The sequence below is a fragment of the Pholis gunnellus genome (genome assembly GCF_910591455.1).
Source record: "Pholis gunnellus genome assembly, chromosome: 4".
Taxonomy (NCBI): Eukaryota; Metazoa; Chordata; class Actinopteri; order Perciformes; family Pholidae; genus Pholis; species Pholis gunnellus.
The window spans coordinates 4,185,111-4,205,292 of record NC_136530.1 but is presented as its reverse complement, the minus strand read 5'-3'; the positions used below and the strand labels follow the sequence as shown (position 1 = coordinate 4,205,292).

The 20,182-nt window shown below is 40.2% G+C and overlaps 2 protein-coding genes across 2 annotated transcripts; one reads left to right on the top strand and one right to left on the bottom strand.

Moving 5' to 3' along the window:
* Positions 1-719: 719 nt before the first annotated feature.
* Positions 720-8,982, top strand: LOC306695423 (signal-transducing adaptor protein 1-like). The gene is made up of 13 exons (XM_079158661.1): positions 720-856; positions 3,120-3,191; positions 3,281-3,400; positions 3,495-3,551; positions 3,685-3,809; positions 4,744-4,875; positions 5,060-5,129; positions 5,785-5,887; positions 6,058-6,147; positions 7,195-7,269; positions 7,409-7,459; positions 7,542-7,682; positions 7,799-8,982. Exons 1-13 carry the CDS (start codon positions 767-769, stop codon positions 7,855-7,857), a joined length of 1,185 nt encoding a protein of 394 aa, XP_079014787.1. The 5' UTR covers positions 720-766; the 3' UTR covers positions 7,858-8,982.
* A 1,588-nt stretch (positions 8,983-10,570) lies between these two features.
* On the bottom strand, positions 10,571-18,573 carry fsd1 (fibronectin type III and SPRY domain containing 1; the record flags this gene model as incomplete). Its single annotated transcript, XM_079157252.1, has 13 exons — positions 18,447-18,573; positions 17,535-17,630; positions 17,271-17,402; positions 16,327-16,428; positions 16,037-16,059; positions 15,469-15,590; positions 13,077-13,286; positions 12,884-12,982; positions 12,454-12,601; positions 12,226-12,308; positions 11,410-11,661; positions 10,806-10,894; positions 10,571-10,681 (listed from the first exon to the last, which is right to left on the bottom strand). The coding sequence occupies exons 1-13, from the start codon at positions 18,459-18,461 to the stop codon at positions 10,571-10,573; spliced, it is 1,482 nt and encodes a 493-aa protein (XP_079013378.1). The 5' UTR covers positions 18,462-18,573.
* Positions 18,574-20,182: the final 1,609 nt, after the last annotated feature.

Sequence of the window (20,182 nt, the reverse complement as noted above, 5' to 3'; positions counted from 1 at the left end):
CTTATTTCTTAAAAACACATCCCTGGTTCTCCATTAGCAATTAGAAGTAATATGATGCTAATATATGTTATATTGATAAAACCACAACGGATTCCTCCAGCAGAGGGAGCTACATATACATATTTTTCCTTTTGGACTCTCACCTACTATAGGTTAAGAATAAGTATGCACTATTCACTTGCAAGCAATGGTGGAAGGAGTACTCAGATGTTGTACTTATAAGTAAAAGTAGCAATAATACATTTTAAAAGTAAAGTACATGTAAAAGTCCTGCATTGAAAGTGTACTTAAGTACAAAATTAGCATCAAAATATACTTAAAGTACCAAAGTACTCATTTTGCAGAATGTCCCTTTTGATATAATTTATAATATAGGTTAATGTTGGTAAAGGTGGCGCTCATCTTAACTACTTTATGTACAGCTGGGTAGTTTGTTAATTATAATTAATTAAATGCACTTTCTGGTGAGTTTCAAGCCGTATAGAAACCAGTTCCAGTAAAATGTGATCGCTTGATTAGTTTCAGTGGGGCCCACAGCCAGGTGATTTCCATCCTTACGAAACACGTCCATCACGTGCACAGCTGTCTCACCTGAGGATATTTTTTAAAAGCACCCGCCCACTCCACACACATTGACCAATCAGCTTGCGAGGACGCTGCGCACAGGTTCCCTCCTCACTTTCATATAGAAGAGCGCTTTACCGCAACCAGGCAGAAGGTCTCAGCCTGTGTATAAGCTTTTTATCTATTGTGGACATCGACCATCATGATGGTAAAGCTAACAGCGCGACAGAGGAGCCAGCTGCCCACCTGTTACTATGAGGGATACCTGGAGAAGAGGTCGTTCAGAGATAAGGTAGTTTTACAGAACAGTTTGTTGTATTTTGTGCTTACAATATCAAAAAGTCAAAGTAAATAGTGTGCAGTAAAATGATCACTGTCAGGGGTTTATATAATATGTGATGTGTATGTTTGCAATTCGCTGCTGTAGATGTTTAAAGGGACAGTTCGCCTCATTATCAAAAATACACATTTTTGTGGTGCTATTTATCAATCAAGATTGTTTGTGGGGATATAATGTCTCATCATGACCCGGTTATTCAAGATAAACCACAGACCTTGTTGTGAGCAGTTTCATGAAACTGGAAAATATATATAATTATACAAACATATATATTATAGATTAATTAAAATCAGCCAGTTGCAGTATTAAAGTGATGTACACGTTAATTAGTATATCTGAGTACTTCGTCCAGCCCATGGCTGTAGATGACTTTTGTTTGAAGTAGGTCTGCTGTTGTTGTTATTGTTAGTACCCCTCCCCCCCTCTCTCTCGGGAGGGAGACAAAAGTGACTGACTGGCATCTCAACAATGTGCAGGTGATGCCAGGGTTCTTCACTCCTGTCAGCTTTGACACAACCTGAATGTCAGAGCCTCTCAGCAGCCGTTTTGAGAACTAGACTCATCATGTGTATTGTGTGCAGAAGAGTAGCTCTACTCTACTTTACATCCGTATATAAACAAGGAGGAAGTATAAAACGTAATACAGCGGTCTAGAAACACACTTAATGCACAGCAGCAGCAGGGGAAATCAGTTGAAGTGTTGTTTTCTGTGGGCGGAGCCACCTGTCATCATATAGTGTCTGTATATAGGCCCCCTTTTCACAGCAGCCGCGGGTCTTTACAGGGTAAACACATGTGTAATGAATAACATGAATTATGGCCCCTGGTCCATTGCTCTGGTATTGTGCATACACTAAATATAACATGACCATAATTCATTTGATCAATTACATTTACTGCTATGACACGTGTAAATGGCTGCGGTGAAAAGGGCGCATTGTGTAACCCTTTGACTTGATGTTTTCAGCAGATTGTAAACAACACACAGCGTCTCTCCAACTGGTCTGACTGCTATTCAGCTCATTGTGCCGGAAAGGTTTAGGTTAAGACGCTAACCTGCGCAACAGGTTTTTGGAAATAATGAATCATGCGTTTGCTGTTCTGCCAAGCAAGCCCTTACTGATAAGAGAACGCTGTGCACTTCAATGAACCTAGCCCAGCCCCAGATGAAAGTACGATTGTTCAGTTACGTCAGAGTCCAACTCAGTCATTTGAGTTCAGCACCAAACGGCGTTGGTGACGTCTTTTTGACCTGAAACGGACGATGGTGATCACAATCTGTGATTCATCCAAAACTCACAACTAATCAATCCGGTGACAGAGATTCCCGTCAGGTCCAAACAATCCAAACACGTTGTTTATTAGTACCACACAATGGTGTCATGTTGTAATGCTTGACTCATAACGTCTGGGTGCAAGAATGTCACCTGCACAGACTGCAGCTGTTCTGTTTATTTCCTTGTTGCATAACAAGCGTTTACCTTCTTCTGGCTTTTTCTTTGCATTCTGTTTAACACAAATAATGATCAATAATAAAGTAATTATAACACAACGTAAAGAAAAACTATGTAGAAGATTGGAAAGAAGAAATTGAAAGCCAAAGCAGATTCGAATGTTATCTGAAAACAATGATTATGTATTTGTAGAATATCTCACTAGTATACTGTCGAATAGAAAGCAGACTAAAGTACAAGCTCGTTGACCACGAACTGGAAATCCAAATAGGGAGAAATCAGGGCAATCAAAATAAAACAGAATCTGTGTTCACTGCTCGACAGAGATGCACTTTCTCCTAAAATATAAAATATTCAAATGACAAATTCAACTCTGTCGTCCCAGATTCAAAACCTCTCAAAATAAAACAATACTGCCAAGAGAAGGAGACAACACACACACACACACACACAATGTAACAAATGTACTGCATATAGATTGTTGTATAAACATGATAAAGTTGTGTTAATATCTATATAAATATTATTATTTTTACGCTTTGGAAAATGCTTTTTTTCATGTCAATAAAGCCACATTGAATGAATGTTCTTCTTTTATATTTATCTCCATATATATATATATATACATTTATTTATTTATATGTGTGTATATATACTGTATGTATATATATATATATATATATATATATATATATATATATATATTTGATTGGTATGTTATCTTTTACTCAGTACGTCTTTCTCTGTGTGTGTTTCTGCAGACATCTCGGAAACTGTGGACCTGCCTGTGTGGAAACACGCTGTTCTTCTTCAATGAGAAGAAAGACGCTGATGTAAGTTATCACAGAGATGTGTGTTCTTTTAAAAGACAGAGATTTGGATGATTATTAATGAATCTGTGTGTCTTTGTGTGTTTCGTCAGTACATCGACAAAGTGGATCTGAGGGGATTGGTGTCAATAACGGATGACAACAGCCAGGATTGTAACTTGGACGCAGCCAGACTCAATCTCCAGTTGAAAGATGAAAATATCAGATTCACTGTGAGGGAATACGCAGAACATGTGTTGTATTTCTTATTGTTGTTGTTATTCCTCATTTTCACAGTTTTTTTTCTCTCCTCCGTCGTGTCTGCAGGCTCCTAACGCAGAGGCTCGTGAGCTGTGGAAGGGCTTCATCCGCTCTGTGGCCGAGGTCAGTGGAGTTTTACATTCAGCTCACTTTACAGCAGGAAGAAAGAACAAATAAAGTGTTTTCATGATGTAAGTTTGGAACATCAGGCCCTTGTTTTCACTGATAAATTAAAGCAGAAACTGTCTCTATACAGCTATCAGTACCTGCCCTCCTCACCCTGCTCCCAGGCCAGATCCACATGCTAAAAGAGACGGTGGAAAAAGAAAAAGCGAGACTAAACACCAGTGCTCACAACAGCCTCACAGGAGACATGCCAGCGTGAGTACAAACAAAGACGTAAAATCAGTGACGCTCATTGCACAAGTGAAATACTGGTTATTACCTCTGCCAAAGAGGTCTGTTATCTCTTTGGTTTGTTGGATCGTTTGTCTGATTCTTGCACTATTTTTCGCTTGTGGAAATGTGGAAACATTTATATTTGAGAGGAGCATTTTGAAGCAACGGTGTTGAGTATTTTAGTGTTTAATGGTTCTATCTGTCTTTGGTTTGCCTCTTCAACTGTGAAACTTTAACCACATGCAGAATAGATAATGGGCTACAGTTTGAGCAGAATCCAGGACAAAAACAGTGTTATGTATTGGCCTTGAAGCATGTTGGTAAAAAGGCTTTCAGTCTTGTTTGTTTTTTGTATGAAAATATATGATTTTTTTGATGATTTTGCCAAATTTTCCAAACCTGTCTAGAGGCAGTAGAAACCTGCATCTGAGTCTCTGCATCTTTACAGTTGTGTTGTTTTACCAGCAGTTTACAAAGTGGACACAATTGTGCATATTGTTCTATTATGTGTTGTTGTTTTGCAATGTTGTCCAGGGACAAATGTGCATCTTCATATTTGGTGTTTTTTGCTTTTTAGGTTTTCAGATAAACAGAAGGATTAAATGTTCTTTAATTGGTTCAGAATTGTCTCTAAAATCATCTAAAACCCCATTTATTTATGTAAAATAAATGCAGCGTTATGAGGCTTGAATCAAGGCCATAATGTTTTTAATTCAATGAGGTTTTGGCTGATGATGTATGTGTGGATTCTTGACTGTCAAACAAGACTTGTGGATTTGAATTCAAACTGTCTTCTAAATACAAACTTTGTGTGTGGGCTCTCGATGTTTCACTACTAAAATCATTTGTATGTCCGTGACGTCAGTTTTCTCTCTTTTTCGTCTCACGTCTTCTGTGTTCTCTGGCGTCTCTGCAGTTGTTTCTACCGCATGACCCGCCTGGAGGCAGCGCTGCTGCTGGAGAGAGAGGCCAAGAGAGGAAACCTGCTGCTGAGACCCGGGAGTATCGAAAACACCTTCGCTGTCACCACCAGACAGGACATTGAAGGGTACACACACACACACACACACACACACACACACACACACACCCACACACATACTCAAGGCATAAACACACACTCTTCCACACAGATCTATTACGTTGTTGTAGCATGTGACGACGGTTTGTAATCTGTTTGTCTGTTTATTTCATTTGTGTTTTAATTGACTCCCTCTCTCTTTCTCCATCAGCTCTAAAATCAGCCACTACCGCGTGACTCCTAAACAGAATGGGGGCTTCGTCATTGCTGTGGACGTTCCTGTAAGTATAACAAAAAACAACACGCTCATGTGCTCTGTACTATAGGTGCCACAGTTAAAGGACTGAGGTCTGGTCTCGAAAGAGGAATCCTTTGTTGTCCTTGGATAACACCTTAGACAGGAAAACTGAAACTGACGTTTTACTGGCTGATACATTCAGCTGTGTTTATATATATATATATATATATATATATATATATATATATACTTGTGTAAAGGAGTTTTTCCCGTATGCAACTTGAGATATGAAGAGCAGTACGTGAGAAAGAACCTGTTCCACTGGCTGGAGTTTGTTCTTGTTCAGATGAGAGGCGGAAGTGAATTTCCGATTAATTGTAGCATGTGACGTCCTGTGAAGAAACGGATTACCCGTAAACACAGAGGTGGTAATTCACCTCTGATCTTTGTATTAAACTGCAGGCATAAATTGAGGTGTGTGTGTGTGTGTGTGTGTGTGTGTGTGTGTGTGTGTGTGTGTGTGTGTGTGTGTATGTTTTCCATGCTGACCAAGTTCCAGATTCCTTCTCATTACTAATGACACATGATTATTAATTAAACTCAATTGTCGAGTCTCATCGTACATCACAACCTGTTTCATATCCCTGCAAGTATTTTGTTGTTCCTGAGATGTTAAAGAACAGTCGTTGTCCGTGCAGGTCTCGTGTGCCACGCTACACGATGTCATCAACTATTTAGTGGAAAATACTGACGGAGTTCTGACTCCTCTCATCAATGAGGAAATCTATGAGAAAAACATCTGTACGTACTAAAAACATCTTACTTTTCTCTGTTTTTGCCTTCCTTTCGCTCCCTCACTTTGAATTTAAGGTGACCCTTTAAGCTGTGTAATTATTATTCCGTATACATTTATCAAAAAGTATGCACGACTAATTGAAGTTCTGTTGTTGTTGTTGTTGTTTTTTTATCAGCTTTTTTTCGTAGAGATCATGAAAACGGAGAAATGACTGTTCAGCAGGCCCCGACGAACCTCGTCCCACCAAGTGTACCCAGCAGAAAAGGTGCCGTTTCCTTTAATACAAGAGCACACTAACATGAACAGCCACTATACCGTCTGCACTGTCTGCCACACCTGTTGGACGCAATCGGATATCTGGAAATTCCACCGTTACAACTAATCTTGGACTTTCTCCAACAAGTCACACTGACACAAACAATGACTTTGAGTTGATTCTTTTTATGATAATATAAATCAATTTAACAACTAAAATGTTTCATATTTAATACATCAGTACTTTCTGGGAAATCTTAAGTGGTTGGTTTACTCTCTTTGTATCAGTGGGCGTAGAGATAACGCTGATGTTTTGCTGTGGAGCTTTGTGAGTCTGCTTGCCCCACACCCACCCAATCACTCATGGGTTGTTGCTTTAGAGCCTTTGAGCGGCAGGTATAAATTCCTCTACAGAGGTTTGTTTTGCTTCGGACTTTGTAACTCAAGTAAATACAGTCTACAGCAGTGGTTTCCAACCTTTGTGACGCCTTAAAACAATGCAACGTCTGCTTGACACCCCTCTTCACAAGTTGCATTTGTGTCCTGGTTGTGACTAGTTGAACCAAAGAGTGGATTTGTTTTGGCCTGTTTTACTGAGTTCTTATCATCCTGTTCTCCAGTCTGGGTAATCAGTCATGTATAATTCCTAATATAATTATACGATAAGTTCCAAAGAAAATTAAGTTTGATAAAACACATTTTAGATTAAATATTCTTATTTCATGAACGTGTTTGGAAAGTTTTATTGCAATCCATCCAATAGACACTTCATGGTGACACTAGAGGAAAGGTCCGGAGACCACCAAAGGTAGTGGGATTCCTCCTCTGAGGAATGTCTGTAAAATGTCTGTAAAAGACAGTTTCCATGTAACATGGAAACCTTTGTTATACTGAACATACCGTATACTGTATATGTTCAATTTTAAACAATGCATACAAGCGTCTATTCTGCCTGCTGTAACTAGGGGTTTAGGTGATTTCCTTCAGTGCCTATCGAGTATACCTTGGCCATTATATCAGCCTATAATAACTGTGATTACATGTCTTGTTTTTGCAGACATTCCAAGAATACCGACCCCTGAACCACCGCCTAAACCAACTGCACAACAGCATTTGTATCTGAATGACAAGCGTGAGTACAACTCTGCTGCCACCAAAGCCCCATCAATCAATCCGTCTTCACTCCTGACATTTGTCGCAAACATAAAGGTGACTTCATTTCTCCCCCCCCCCCCTATTGTCATCGCTAACTAACACCTGTGTTCAAACAGTGGAGGAGCAAGAAAAACAGACAGAGGATTCCGCAGCTGCTCCACTGCCACGTAAGTCTCTCCGTCTTATATCATCACATGCCATAAACATTTTTTTATTTTATGACCGTGAATCATTTTTGGTCTTCCACAGAACTGGAGAATAAAACTCCAAAGAAAGCAATAATGCCTCCAGTTGCTGGTCCTGTTCCTAAACCTCGCAAATTGACCCTCTCTCACTCCTCCACAACCCCGGACCAGAGGAATAGAGCCCTCACAAACCCTCGGGGACAGAGTAAGTCCACACTGACACTGACTCACCTGGAGGCCTCAGCATTCATATTTTTCTCTGACGTATCATTTCTATTTTAGTGCCAGTTGTGTCAACGCTTATTGTCTGTTGTGCTCTAGTTCCTCTCGCAGCGCTATCGGAGCTGAAACTGAAGTTGGCGCAAAAGGGCCAGTGTTGAGAGGGACCCCTCCAAACATCTGTGAACACCTGCCAGGGACACGTTATCGTCACCGAGTTTCTCTTGTACATTTTGCACATTTACCACCGACAACGGTGTACATTTTGTCAATCCATTTTTCTATGTCAGTGTTGTTTTTGTCTACCTTTTGTGACGCAATCAGCTGTTGAATTGTATTGTAAATATTTGTAAATAGCTAATTATATATATATTTATATATAAAAATATTTCACTTTTCAGTGAAGTAAAACTCTTGCTTCTGTCACATCGAATCAGAGACATGTGAACAAGCAACTTGTAGTATGTGCCATGCAGCAGTTGGAAATACATTTTATGATGTTCTGTATTTAGTCTTTTTCCTGTTTTACAACTTTTTTTGGTATAAACACAGTCGAAATCTGTTTCTTAATTTGTTTTTATTACTTGTTGAAGCAGAAATCCAAGAACAAAGTGCTCTCGCTCCTTTATTACCTCAATGACTGGATGCATTATAGTGGAAAAAATTAAAACTATTTACAATAAATTGTGACACTGTGTCAACATGTGACAATAAAGTGAAAATAAATCTCAGCTGGATGCTTGTTTTAAAGCATTGCAGGCTACAGTTATTCAGGAGATGCATACAGAAGGAGCAACACGGCAAAGCAAGACTGTTACCACATGTGACCTATGACGCGGACGCTGTGCACAAATAAGGACTTCATAACATCAGTTTTCCAGAGTTTATGACTTTTGTTTCTCACCCAAACCTGGCTAACTCTCATAATGCAATGTATTAATATTAGCAGAGAATACTTGCTAGCTATTTGTTATATTTGTTCTACAGACTCATAATGGGATTCCTCTTCAGTAAATAAAGGGGTGTTATTGGGTATAGAGACACACACACACACACTGTACAAACAAGCATTAGGGTGCAGTCAGGTGAATAGAATGAATACAGTACAGTTATTTCCAAAAATCCTGAAGCCATTATCTGATGACTCCTCTACATAAAAGCTGATAAAAGCTCCCTTCTAACTTTCTGTGCCGAGTCTTTCTGTCAGACTCTGATTCAACGACTACAGAAAGTGAAATGCAGTGAACACCTTTAAGTCCGAATGCCTCTGCAAGAAATAAAGCACCACATCCCTAATGTGTGTTGTTCTGATGAGCCATCAGTTGTTAAAAAGTGTCCTGATATGATTAACTACATTCTATTCAGTAGCGTCGTCGAGGAGCAGATGATTATTTGGGTTAAATAGGATCGGCTGATTGGTGGAGGCGGATTCAGTGGGTGATAATTTACCACTAAGCTACGTAACAACCAGGTTATAATGACACTGGCGACACATTGCTTGAATTTAATTAGGGAGAGCATTCAGTTAACCCTCTCCATGACACTCATGTCTGTAATACATTTATAACGCATTATAGTCTCTAATAGAACTGTATAATCGTAAGCATTCATAAATATTCATGATTTATAACAATAGTCATAACACATTTCAAAGCGAAACGACTTATATGGTCAAGTATCGTAAAACTTCATAATTGCATAATTATTTAAGTATGCAAGTATCAGTGTATTTTAATTCTCATAGTTGTAATACATTATAATATTTCTATAATGGATTATAGTCACTGTTATAATACATTATTATGTCATTATTTATTATTTATGGTCATTGTTTGTTTTAAGTGAAAGAAATATCATGAAATCTATACAAGAACACACAAAACTTAATTATTATAATTATAAAACAGTGATAATAATGCATTATAAAAAGATTATAATGTTTTGTTGTTATTACTATATTATGTACTCTTATAATAACATAATTATATTAGTAGAAATGTATGTTACGTTTTGTGTGTTCTTGCATAGATTCAATATTTTTTTTCACTTTTCTTAAAGTAAACAATGTTCACTTATATGTGATTATAGAAACATTATAATGTACATTCATCGCAATTATAATACACTATGATCCTTGAAACATGCTTATAAAGTATTATGATACTTGACTTTATAGGTCATTATAAAATGCTGTATGTGTTATGATTATTGTAATAAATCATTATGAATACTTATTAGTGCTTTTAACTATAAACATACAGTGCTATAAGCAGATTATAATGCTTTACAAGTATGTTTATAATGCGTTATTGACATGGGCGTCACAGAAAGTGTCACCACGGTGGTTTGCAGTGAAATACTAGCATGTGGGTGCGGATCACCTGATCCGGTTTGGAAATGAGAAGGAAGGCACAGGGAGAGAGCAGACAGGTCAGGTCCTCGACTCTGAACCTGCAGCTGACAGTACGACTGACAGTTTTGGTGATGGCAAGGAATGAAGGAAGGAATGAAGGAAGGAAGGAATGAAGGAAGGGCAGCGGCCAGCGCTAAGTCTTTGCTCTAGCAGCAGTGGGACAGTGCTTAAATGACATGAGAGGAAAAACTAGTAAGACTACAGCTAACGTGTCCCCCGACAATCACAACAGCCAGAGTCATACATCGGAAGAGTTTTGTCACTGATGACTCACTTGTTCCCAGAAAAACCATTTACGCAACACAGAGACTGGAACAGGCTGAGCCATCAAACTCCGGTGATGTAACTCTTTGATACGATATGGCTTGGACCGCGACCAGAGCGGAGAGGAGGTGTTCAGCGGCGGCGGCGGCGGCGGTGAATGTGGTTCGAAGCAGAGCTGGGAGGCGTCCAGCTGTCCTCTAGGTGAGGCTGGCGTTGGAGCTGCTGGTGCCGCTGTTCTTCCTCTGGCCGCTCTGCACGGCGCTGGGAACCTGCAGGCCCGTCACTACCGAAAAACTGCCGTTCCACACCTGCAAAGGGGGCGGGGGGGCACCACATCAACCGACAGTTGAAAAAACAAAAAGGGCATGGGGACAATAGAGCATTCTTTTAGAGAACAGGGGTATTTATAGTCTTCAGAAGGACGTTTCTCACCATGAACGCTGGGATAACTGGCTGCTGGAACTTGGTTTTGAAAGTGTGCATCAGCTGTTTAGTTTTGGAGTTGTAGAAAGACAGAACACCTGGAGAGAATGAAGACATGTTTAGGGCTGAAACTAACATGTTCTCATGGTTGGCTAATCTGTCAATTATTTATTATTTTAAATAATAAATGAAACTTTTAGTTTTTAAACTGTCAAAATACTTTAAATAAACCCAAACGTTTAATTTAGTTATCTGTTTTTATCTGTTGCCTGATTTTACATTGTTTTCTCTGCAATGTTTTATGTGTCTTCCATTCAAAAGAAGTTTCTAAACTCAAAGAGAATTAATGAATAAATAAACTCTTAGAAGATGGAACCACGGATTGTTTGACATCTTTGCTTAATGAAACAATGAATCACTTTGTTTATTAACTTCTGTCTCAAAGCATTGACTTATTGTTTCAGCACTGAAAAACATTAAAAAGTACTATTTTAGCACCACAACATATAAACTGTGTATTTGCAATCATGCATTTTATTTTGTGGGGGAGAAGTTCTCAACAGTGATTCTCTCTGTGATCATTCAATCGGTGCTAAGTACGCGCTTATGGTACCTTCATCATAGTTGACGTAGACCCCTATTCTGTTTGGGATGGCACAGTCCAGTGCTCGAGCCTTGTTGTTGTGCTTTGCTGTGAGGCTCTGCTGCAGCCAGTTGTTCAGATGGATGCACCAGGAAGCGCTGCTTTTCCCCAGCTGGTCGAATCGTCCGAGGCTCCGCAGGGCGACGCCCACGGCGAAGGCCTTGCTCTCCTTGTCGAACCGCACCTCCCAGTACTGCTGGCCAGCGTCGATCATCGTGTCAGCTGTCACGACACATAAGCCCAGATGATTCATTTCTAGACTTACAGTGTCAACACTTTCCGTAAGTTGAGATGTGTGGTTACATGTTTTGTTTTGCTAGTAAATCTAAACCAAACACTGGCTCTAGATCGGGAGGCTTTTGTGTTTTTTACGTTACCTGAAGGCCAACGTATTCAATCTGCAACCTCACCACTAGATGGCACTAAATCCTATACACTGTTTCTTTAAATGTGGATACATATTATGAATGCAAACAATTATCTCTCCCTATCTATTCAGGAGCTTAACATGCATCTTGGAAGCCCGACAGGCTAGCTAACTAGCTTACCTGGGTAGCTACATGCTAGTGTAGCAAGGCTAGCTAGGCTAATAAACTAGCCTACAAACTCATTAAGGCTAGAGGCATATTTTTCATGCATTGCCAGTGTACAAAGGGTTTTCACTGAACAGCTGTTAACTCTTTAGTTATTTAGTTCCATGAGTTACAACTCCAGTCTGGTGTGTTTTAACCCTTTCGAGACGTAGAAATGCACGTTTGTTGTGTGTTTTACGGTGTGTACGCTCACCCAGCACTGTGTAGGACTCCGCTGTAAATCTGTCTCTGCCGGGCCGGGCTGTCGGCGCTCTCTTAGGTGACATCAATGCTGACCTGATGAGACAGACAAACACTCAAAGATTCATATTTTTTAGATGTATTCTAAATGAAAGTAAGTACATGACCACATGGCCTTATGAGGGTTTTTATAGCTTAAAAACTCCGGTTTGAAGACCCTGCAGATTAAACTCATACACACCTGGCTGGGGAGTGCATCGGGGAGTTGGTTCGCGTCTTTTCCTTGCGGATGTCCTGTATCTTTCCTCCACAGCTGTCCCACTCCACACTCAAGTCCTCCACCTTCAGGTTCTGGTGGCAAGAACCAGCGTCCAGTTTGAAGGTGAAGGCTGCAAATGGAAAATGAGTCGGCCAGCCAATATTCACATTCACAAATTCACACTTGTTTCCTTTCATATGCATTCCCACACCTCAGACACACAAACACACACACACGCAAACACACACACACACACACACACACACACACACACAGATCCTCATCCACTGACTAAATGTTGTTAGTTGGCCTGTATTCACTGTTCTTGTCGTCCTCTTGTTGTTCTGTTAATGTCTTTTGTCTTGCAATTAAAACAAATAACAAAATAAAACCTAGTTTGTGTTTTTCTCACCGTGGGTCTCTAGCGTGATCGGCTCAGAGAACTCTCCTGCCACGGCCTTGTTACACGCTTTCACTCTGAACGTGATGTACCGGGTGTCAAAGCGGAGACCTGAGAACAAAAAAAGAATCCCGTTGTGAGTCAGACTCATCACAGTTCAGACAACAACAACAACAACAAAAACACACGCAACCCTCCGTCCTACCGGTGAGTGTGTGCTCCAGCTCTCGTATCCCCTCCACCACCATCCAGGGGTAGTCCTCTCTGATGCGCGGCGGACCCTCGTGGTTCGTGCGTCGGTGCTCCAGTATGTAGTGGTCTATCTTGCTGTCGGGCTCCGGTAAGGTCCAGACTACAGTCACTGTGTTGTCGCACACCTGGCACTCTGAGACCTGGATCTCAGGAGTGGCGGGAACTGGAGAGAAGACACAGGTTTGTTATTAGGATTATCAGAAAATCCACTTCCTCTACCTCTTTTTTTAACACTTTGAATGTTATTTATGTTATTATAACGAATGAGTGAAACTTGAAAAGTCACCGCTGAATCAATAGACTTTTGCCACTTGGTGGCAGAATTACCCCAAAACTAGCTGACAGGTACACAACCATTGTTGAAAGATGAAATTTGACAGTTTCCAGCCCAATCACAACTTAAAACCCGTCCATTTCAATAAAAAACAAACCAAATCATAACCATGCCACAAACCTGTGTAAAACAAATTGTAAGCACACAAATCTTCATACCTGCTTCAAATAAACGAAGATAAAATGTTCGATAAATAAGCTTTTACAAACCCACAGAATGCAGTCAGACAATCAATGATACAAAACGCCATTTCTATGTCAATGTTGATGACGTCAAGGTAAGTAGCTACTCCGTTATAACGACAATAGAATAAAACCATCAAACAGCTCTTAAATTGAGTGGTCACAACGAAGTTTACTGAGTTTTGTATTTGTGTTTTTGACCATAAAAACAGCTTGTTTGGTCATTTTGTTTTCACAATATTTTCAGAACCACCAAATGTTGACAAAAGCAGCGCAAATGAATCAAAAGTAGGCCAATGTGGCGGAAACCAGCCCGATCTGGCAACACTGTGCACTACCTAGCATACACTTTAGCTAACGTGTTGTAAATGTACACATCAATCAGACACGTAGCAACATTATTCATTTATTTGGAGTAATGTTTTCGTCCACCTGATGAATTTTAGTCTAGAACATCCGTCTCTTTGTCTGCTAAATGTTCAGCTATGATCAGCAGCTAACCACTACCTAACAAACAGGTGGTGTACAGTAACATCTGCTGGCGACGAGACGGAGCCCTACAGTAACTACGTGGGCTGTCAAACCACACCAGTGCATTAAAAGAGGTTAAAGAGCCTCACACAGCTGCACGGTTGGGTGATAATTCTCTGTGGTTTCATTGCTGTGAGCGGCATTATACGTGTAGTCATTTGACTCGAATATAAAATAATGGTAACTGGGGCATTTTGAATCCAACGCAACACGCGGCTTGTTTGACACAGAGCCGTTGTTTTGCTCCGATTAGACTTTGGTTTATCAAATTTAAAGACACTTGTCTTGTCTGTAACATTGATGTTCATGTTTCAATGTATTTCATGTGTCTTTTTTGTATCACCTGCCCAGAGACACCCAGATCAAAATTAGCCACGACGGCTAAACTGACACATTTGCAGAAATGTCTATTAATGTGTATAAATAAATCAATAAAAGACCCAGACTGTGTTTAACTGAGGCAAAGGTTAAGGCTTGTGTTGTTACTTCTGATTTATTTCTACTGATTCGTCCACAACAGACAACAGTAACCAGCGTGTGTTGACTTCTCTCTTTGGACTCTAGTTGCAAATATCAATATGAATATTAAGTATCGATACCGGCTCCCTTAAAGTGATGCTGATACCAATAGAGTACTTCATTTGATACCTCTTTTTCTACTTTATTACGTTACCCATCATGTCAATGGAAGCATTCAGTTGTGTAAAATGCCACCACCGCTACATTTAGTTTTATCTGATGCCACAGGCGTGTAGAACAGCTGCACTTTTTTAACGTTTTGGTGGGATAACGCTGAACCGACAACTCCGTCAAATAGTCAAATTGTAATTTGTAACAGTGCAAAAACCCTCTCATATAAATACAATTCTGGCTTTTATTAGGTCCTAAAAAAACTTATTTTTTGTTATTTTTATTCTGAAAACAAGTTTCTCATTGAAATGAACTCGTCCAAAGAACTGATTGTATCTTGAAACATGAAAGTATGAGGCGCATCGAATTAGAATTGTAATATCTGAAACTAATTGATCTGCATGGAAAAGAGGCTGTATATTTTGACTACAATGGTGAACTTTTTTACATGTTTTCGGACGAAAAATACTTGATTTTTTTTTTTTTTTTTTTTAATTAGTGCAGTAACTAGTAAATACAGCTGTAGTGCCATCACTCCCTCTGGGTATAGTGGAGTAGAAGTATAAAGCAGCATGAAACTCGAGTAAAGCACCGGTGTGAGTGATACTTAGTTAGATTACATCACCGCTGCGGTATCTGTATTTGTTGGGAGTAAAAGTGGAGCAGACCTGGGAGAAACTTGAGGCCCTGCAACACCTCCCTCTCCTGGCTGAAATCCACCATCAAGTGACTCATGTTGTCGCTGGCTTTGGCCTTCAGGGAGAGGCGAAAGGCTGGAGCCATTGTCACGCTGCGGACAAAGAGAGACACACACACACAAACACACGAGCACACGGAGTGGAAACAAGCGTTGTCCATTATTCAAGGCAAAAAAACAAGGTGATTCTAACGCTGCTCGCTAAGGAAAGGCCCACTAACTAGACTGTCTGGATCTACCACTGAACTCATCAACCTAATCGAGGTTTAAAAGCGGAGCTAGAGAGGGAGTTCATCCAGGGAGGAGGAGGAGGAGGAGGAGGAGGACTGACACAGGATGGTACAGACTAGAGAAGACAGTGGGACACACAAAGACAAAAGGCTCTCGAGTGGAAAGTTTTCCCTACGGCTTATTGTCTATGAAATGGGTGCGGTGGCTACATGTTTTGAATGCATGCACGCTACATTATGAGATGGCTCAGTGGTTAACAGGAGGCTATGAGGAAAAAAGGGGAAGCAATGGATGGCAGAGTACCATACCTATCCTTAATGTCTTTGGCCGCCTGGAGAGGAGAAGCAGAGAGAGAGGGGGGGGGGGGGGGAGGAAGAAGAGAGGAGAGGAGAGATACGGAGCGAAGAGAAATCTGAGTCGTAGTCCACCATGTTGTCATTTAACACACAGAGTCGCTGGTGGCTGTGTTCAAGTAACTGCTAGTGTGACACCACTGGAAGGACAGATTAAATATCACATGTATATATATATATGGATACTGGATTTCACAGTGTGACAGTGCAGCAGCATGCCATCGGTGGCGGAGTGGGTCAGCTACCTGATTGAAACTGTCCGTCTCAGAGGAGCACAGCGTCTGGTTGGCGAGCTCCAGCAGCTCCTCCGAACTCTCCAGGGCTTTGGCGCCGGCACTCAGCTGACTCTGAGAAAGAAATACAAACATAAACCGTGACTTCAATTTGTTTTGTTTTGTTTATCTTTCGTATAATGGGACCAGTGTGTTCTCTGCAGAAGAGACGGGAGTTAACTGCATCATTTGAGAGTCATTGCTCGGTCCCGAGGTGCACGTATTAAAAAAAAGAAAACGAGAACTTTGAGCTTTACACAGTCGATGGTATTTTGAAAAGTGAGTATTCTTTTCATATTATTGATGTAATCTTTCGGCACATGGAGCTACTGTTTTTGCCAAATTCTCCATCACATTTTAGGAAAAAACAGTCGTTCAATGTGCCCGAAGACTAAAAATAATGTGACAAAAAAATGATAATATGAATGATATGCACACAAATAAAATATTTGATGAACACAATGTCAGTGTTTTTCCTCATTTTTAATAAATCCTGACTTTGACTTTAGATAAACGTGTGATTTTTCATGTGATCTAAACATGTAAAAGTTTTAACGTCATAGTAGATTTCAAGACTTTTTAGACAAATCGACACAAACATAATGACATTTTTTCTTAGCATAATGAATTTAGTCTTTGGGCACAAATATAGTTCTCCAGACGACCAAACATGTAAAAACTCATCGTGAGATCTCTGAGATTTGTTTATGTTTTTTCCCTTTAAATGTAACATTTAATGCTAAAATGTATCAGACGAGAGAGAATGTCACAAAATAATTATTATTATTTACTCGCCATTAAACGCCAACAACAGAATAAGTCTCTCGCTGAAGTTTGAATTTTCTTATTGAATAAAAATAAACCGTAAGCAATCAAATACTAATAAATGTGCTATTATTATGGACAACGGCAGGTACCTGTAGGTCATATGTGCGGCTGGCTCTCTCCTGTTTGATGCGCGTCACCATGCTTTCCTTCATCTCGTCCAGGGCCGAGTGGAGGGACGTGAACTCGGACTCCAGGTCCACCTGGACTTTGTTGGAGTTCGCCTGGTGTCACAACAAAAATAGGGAAACACAGGAAGTAAACTTTTCTCTGCATCTGGACGAAAGTACCGGCTACTAAACGGTGTGCAGAAAGGATTCAAGTTTTCATGTATGTTTGTTGTTGTTGTTGGGTACCTCTAAGTTGTTGAGGCTCTGCTTCACGGTGCAGACGAAGTTTGAAATCTCCTCATTCTTCATGGCCAGCGTGTGGGTGATCTTACGCAGAGATTCCTAAAGGAAAGACACACAATTCAACATTTTGTTATTCCTGAATAAAATAAAACAACAGAATCTGGTCCATTCAGACTGAAAGAGCCAAAGCCTGAACACTTGAATACATATTTAATATTCTCCATCTTTAGCCTTTAAAGTCTGTAGTTTAGAGAGCGGCTGCAGGTTTCTCCTCTAACCCAACACTTCAGTGCATCCTCTGCAGTGAAGGAGGAGGTTGTGCTCGTCAGTGTTTGAGGAGGAGGACCTCCTTTATAAACATCTGTTCTTCAGATGTGATGGGATCAGAGAGGGACTAGGGAGGGAGGACACTTCACGGGCGGAAGGATGCGCATTTATAATCTAATAATGCAGCTCCAACAACCATTGATCAGCCGGCTTCAAAGGGACACACACCGGGTCGGTTATCATACGGATCGAACCCCTGATACGTTACCACACTCCCGGTACGTTTATATATCTCAAGCTGGCCGTCCCACAGTGAACGAGCCCATTCATACTGGACCACTGTGTAATGTTTGTTGATGCGAGAGGAGCTGCGCCAAGGCCCCCTCACTCCCTCTCCTTTCCCCCGGACTATAACGCCGATACATCGATAACAAACTCATCGATGACATGCATGCTCGAGATAAACCTCACCTCCAACCGGACAAAAACGCCGGTTAAAACACCAGTGTGTAGTACGACTCCGTACCGCATCCACAAACTCCCCCGATTCTGCAGCTCGTCCCCTTCCCTCCTTCCTTTGTACGCTACGCCCTGAATCCCCCCCATCAGAGACACCTGTTCGTCCGGGTCCAGTCCGGTCCGGCTCACCTTCTGGTCTCCCATCGCGCCGCTCGAGCCGCAAACACCGCCGGGTTCTCCTCCTCCGTTCTCCCGGTAATTTTCGGTTTACTGGCGCGGCGAAGCTGGTACTGATGCTGCTGCCGGAGTGCAACGCATCTTCGGACGGACACCAACCACCAACGCCTTTGGGCCGTAGTGCGTGGCGCGCATGCGTGAGGAAAGGATTCTGGGTACTGATGTTTCTGTTGCACCGGTGCTGCGTTCAGGTACCGTCGGAGAAGAGAAGAAGACAGTGTGGGGATTCAAACGTGTTTTTCTTTGATTTATTTATTTAAACATTATTCCCCCAAAAATATTAAATTAGACACTGTAACATGATAACAGGAACGTTTATGTGTGAATTAATAAAATAATCAATAAATATATATATATTTTGTTTTTGGCTGACGAGTGAAGATGGTGGCTATAGTTTGAAGAGTTTGAGATATGACTAACACTTTAACAACATAAACAAACATGGAAAAGAGCTTTACAGCATAAAAGCACGGCTAAAAGAATTACAATGTGAAATACAATGAATAAAACAAGTCTAAACAAAGCCTGAGATTGAGCGTCAATATGGGAATGGTTCTCTGTAGGAACACTCAGATGCAGTGCAAACAACTAACAATAGTCGGCTTCACTATAGTTTTCTTTAGTGGTCATTTGATGAAATATAACGTCTTCTTTTTTAAGGTGAATGCACTCTGAGACCACAATAAAAACAAAAACAAAACAAAACAAAGGTGTTGCTTTTGTCGCAAGGCCTCTTTACAAGGCAGGGTCACAGTAACACATGACCCGGTTAATATTATAGGCTACTATAGTGGTGCAAATCCCCGACAAATGTAAAGTATTAATAGTTACATAGTTAAAATAGTTACTGGGTCTTTTTGGTTCTTAATCAAGCCTTGCTGATATATGATGTTATAAATTGTTTTTTGACTTTTTGCTGTTTTGTTTATAAGTCTGTTATTTGTTCTTTACAAAAAGAGATCCAAAAAGAAAAGAGATTTTAAATCTCAATGGGACTAAAATAAAGGTAATATATAATAGACGTCAAGGTTGAGTTTGATTAAAAAATAAAACAATTCGTCCTTGATGCATCAACTACTCTTGTGGCATGAAAGGAGGAATGGTCAGTTGATTAGGGGTCCAGGGCATTAAACTCAGGAAGCATACAGCTCCTAGTTATTACCCTTTGTGGCATCACATATAGAAGGATGTGGATAACACAGATAACACTTTACATTTTCTCTTAGGCAGTAAAATAACAGAATCATTGTCTGATTTGACATCTGTCTGAAAGTGCAGAGTGAGCTTTATCTGCGTTGTTGTGCATAAAACAAACTGAATTAATTAATCCTGTGTGTTCTTTTTTTTTTATCAGCCTGATGAGGAAAAACAAAAAGCAAAGTACGTCTATCATTCTTTATTAATGGGATCCAATAGTAGAGATACAATTGTACATTTATATTTCTGACTTGCAAACTTTGTAACCACTGCATCTTTAGCAATATGAACAAACTATTGATTAAAAGAGTTTTCTTTAATCATATTGCCACTTTATTACCTTATTTTTTTAAACATTTCCAACCCAAAAAATACAAGTTACACATAAACTATCAGAACACACGAGAAGATTCATCATCATCATCATCTCCGCCTTTTATTTCAAAAACAGCACTATAGTGGAAATGTATTGTATTTTCAGTTTATTTGAA

What these genes read in the sequence shown, in the direction of transcription:
- LOC306695423 (XM_079158661.1), top strand. Translation starts at nt 767, where the DNA reads ATGATGGTAAAGCTAACAGCGCGACAGAGGAGCCAGCTGCCCACCTGT. An exon ending in TCATTGCTGTGGACGTTCCT is followed by an intron (nt 5,130 to 5,784) that starts GTAAGTATAACA and finishes TTGTCCGTGCAG; the next exon opens with GTCTCGTGTGCCACGCTACA. An exon ending in AATCTATGAGAAAAACATCT is followed by an intron (nt 5,888 to 6,057) that starts GTACGTACTAAA and finishes TTTTTTTATCAG; the next exon opens with CTTTTTTTCGTAGAGATCAT.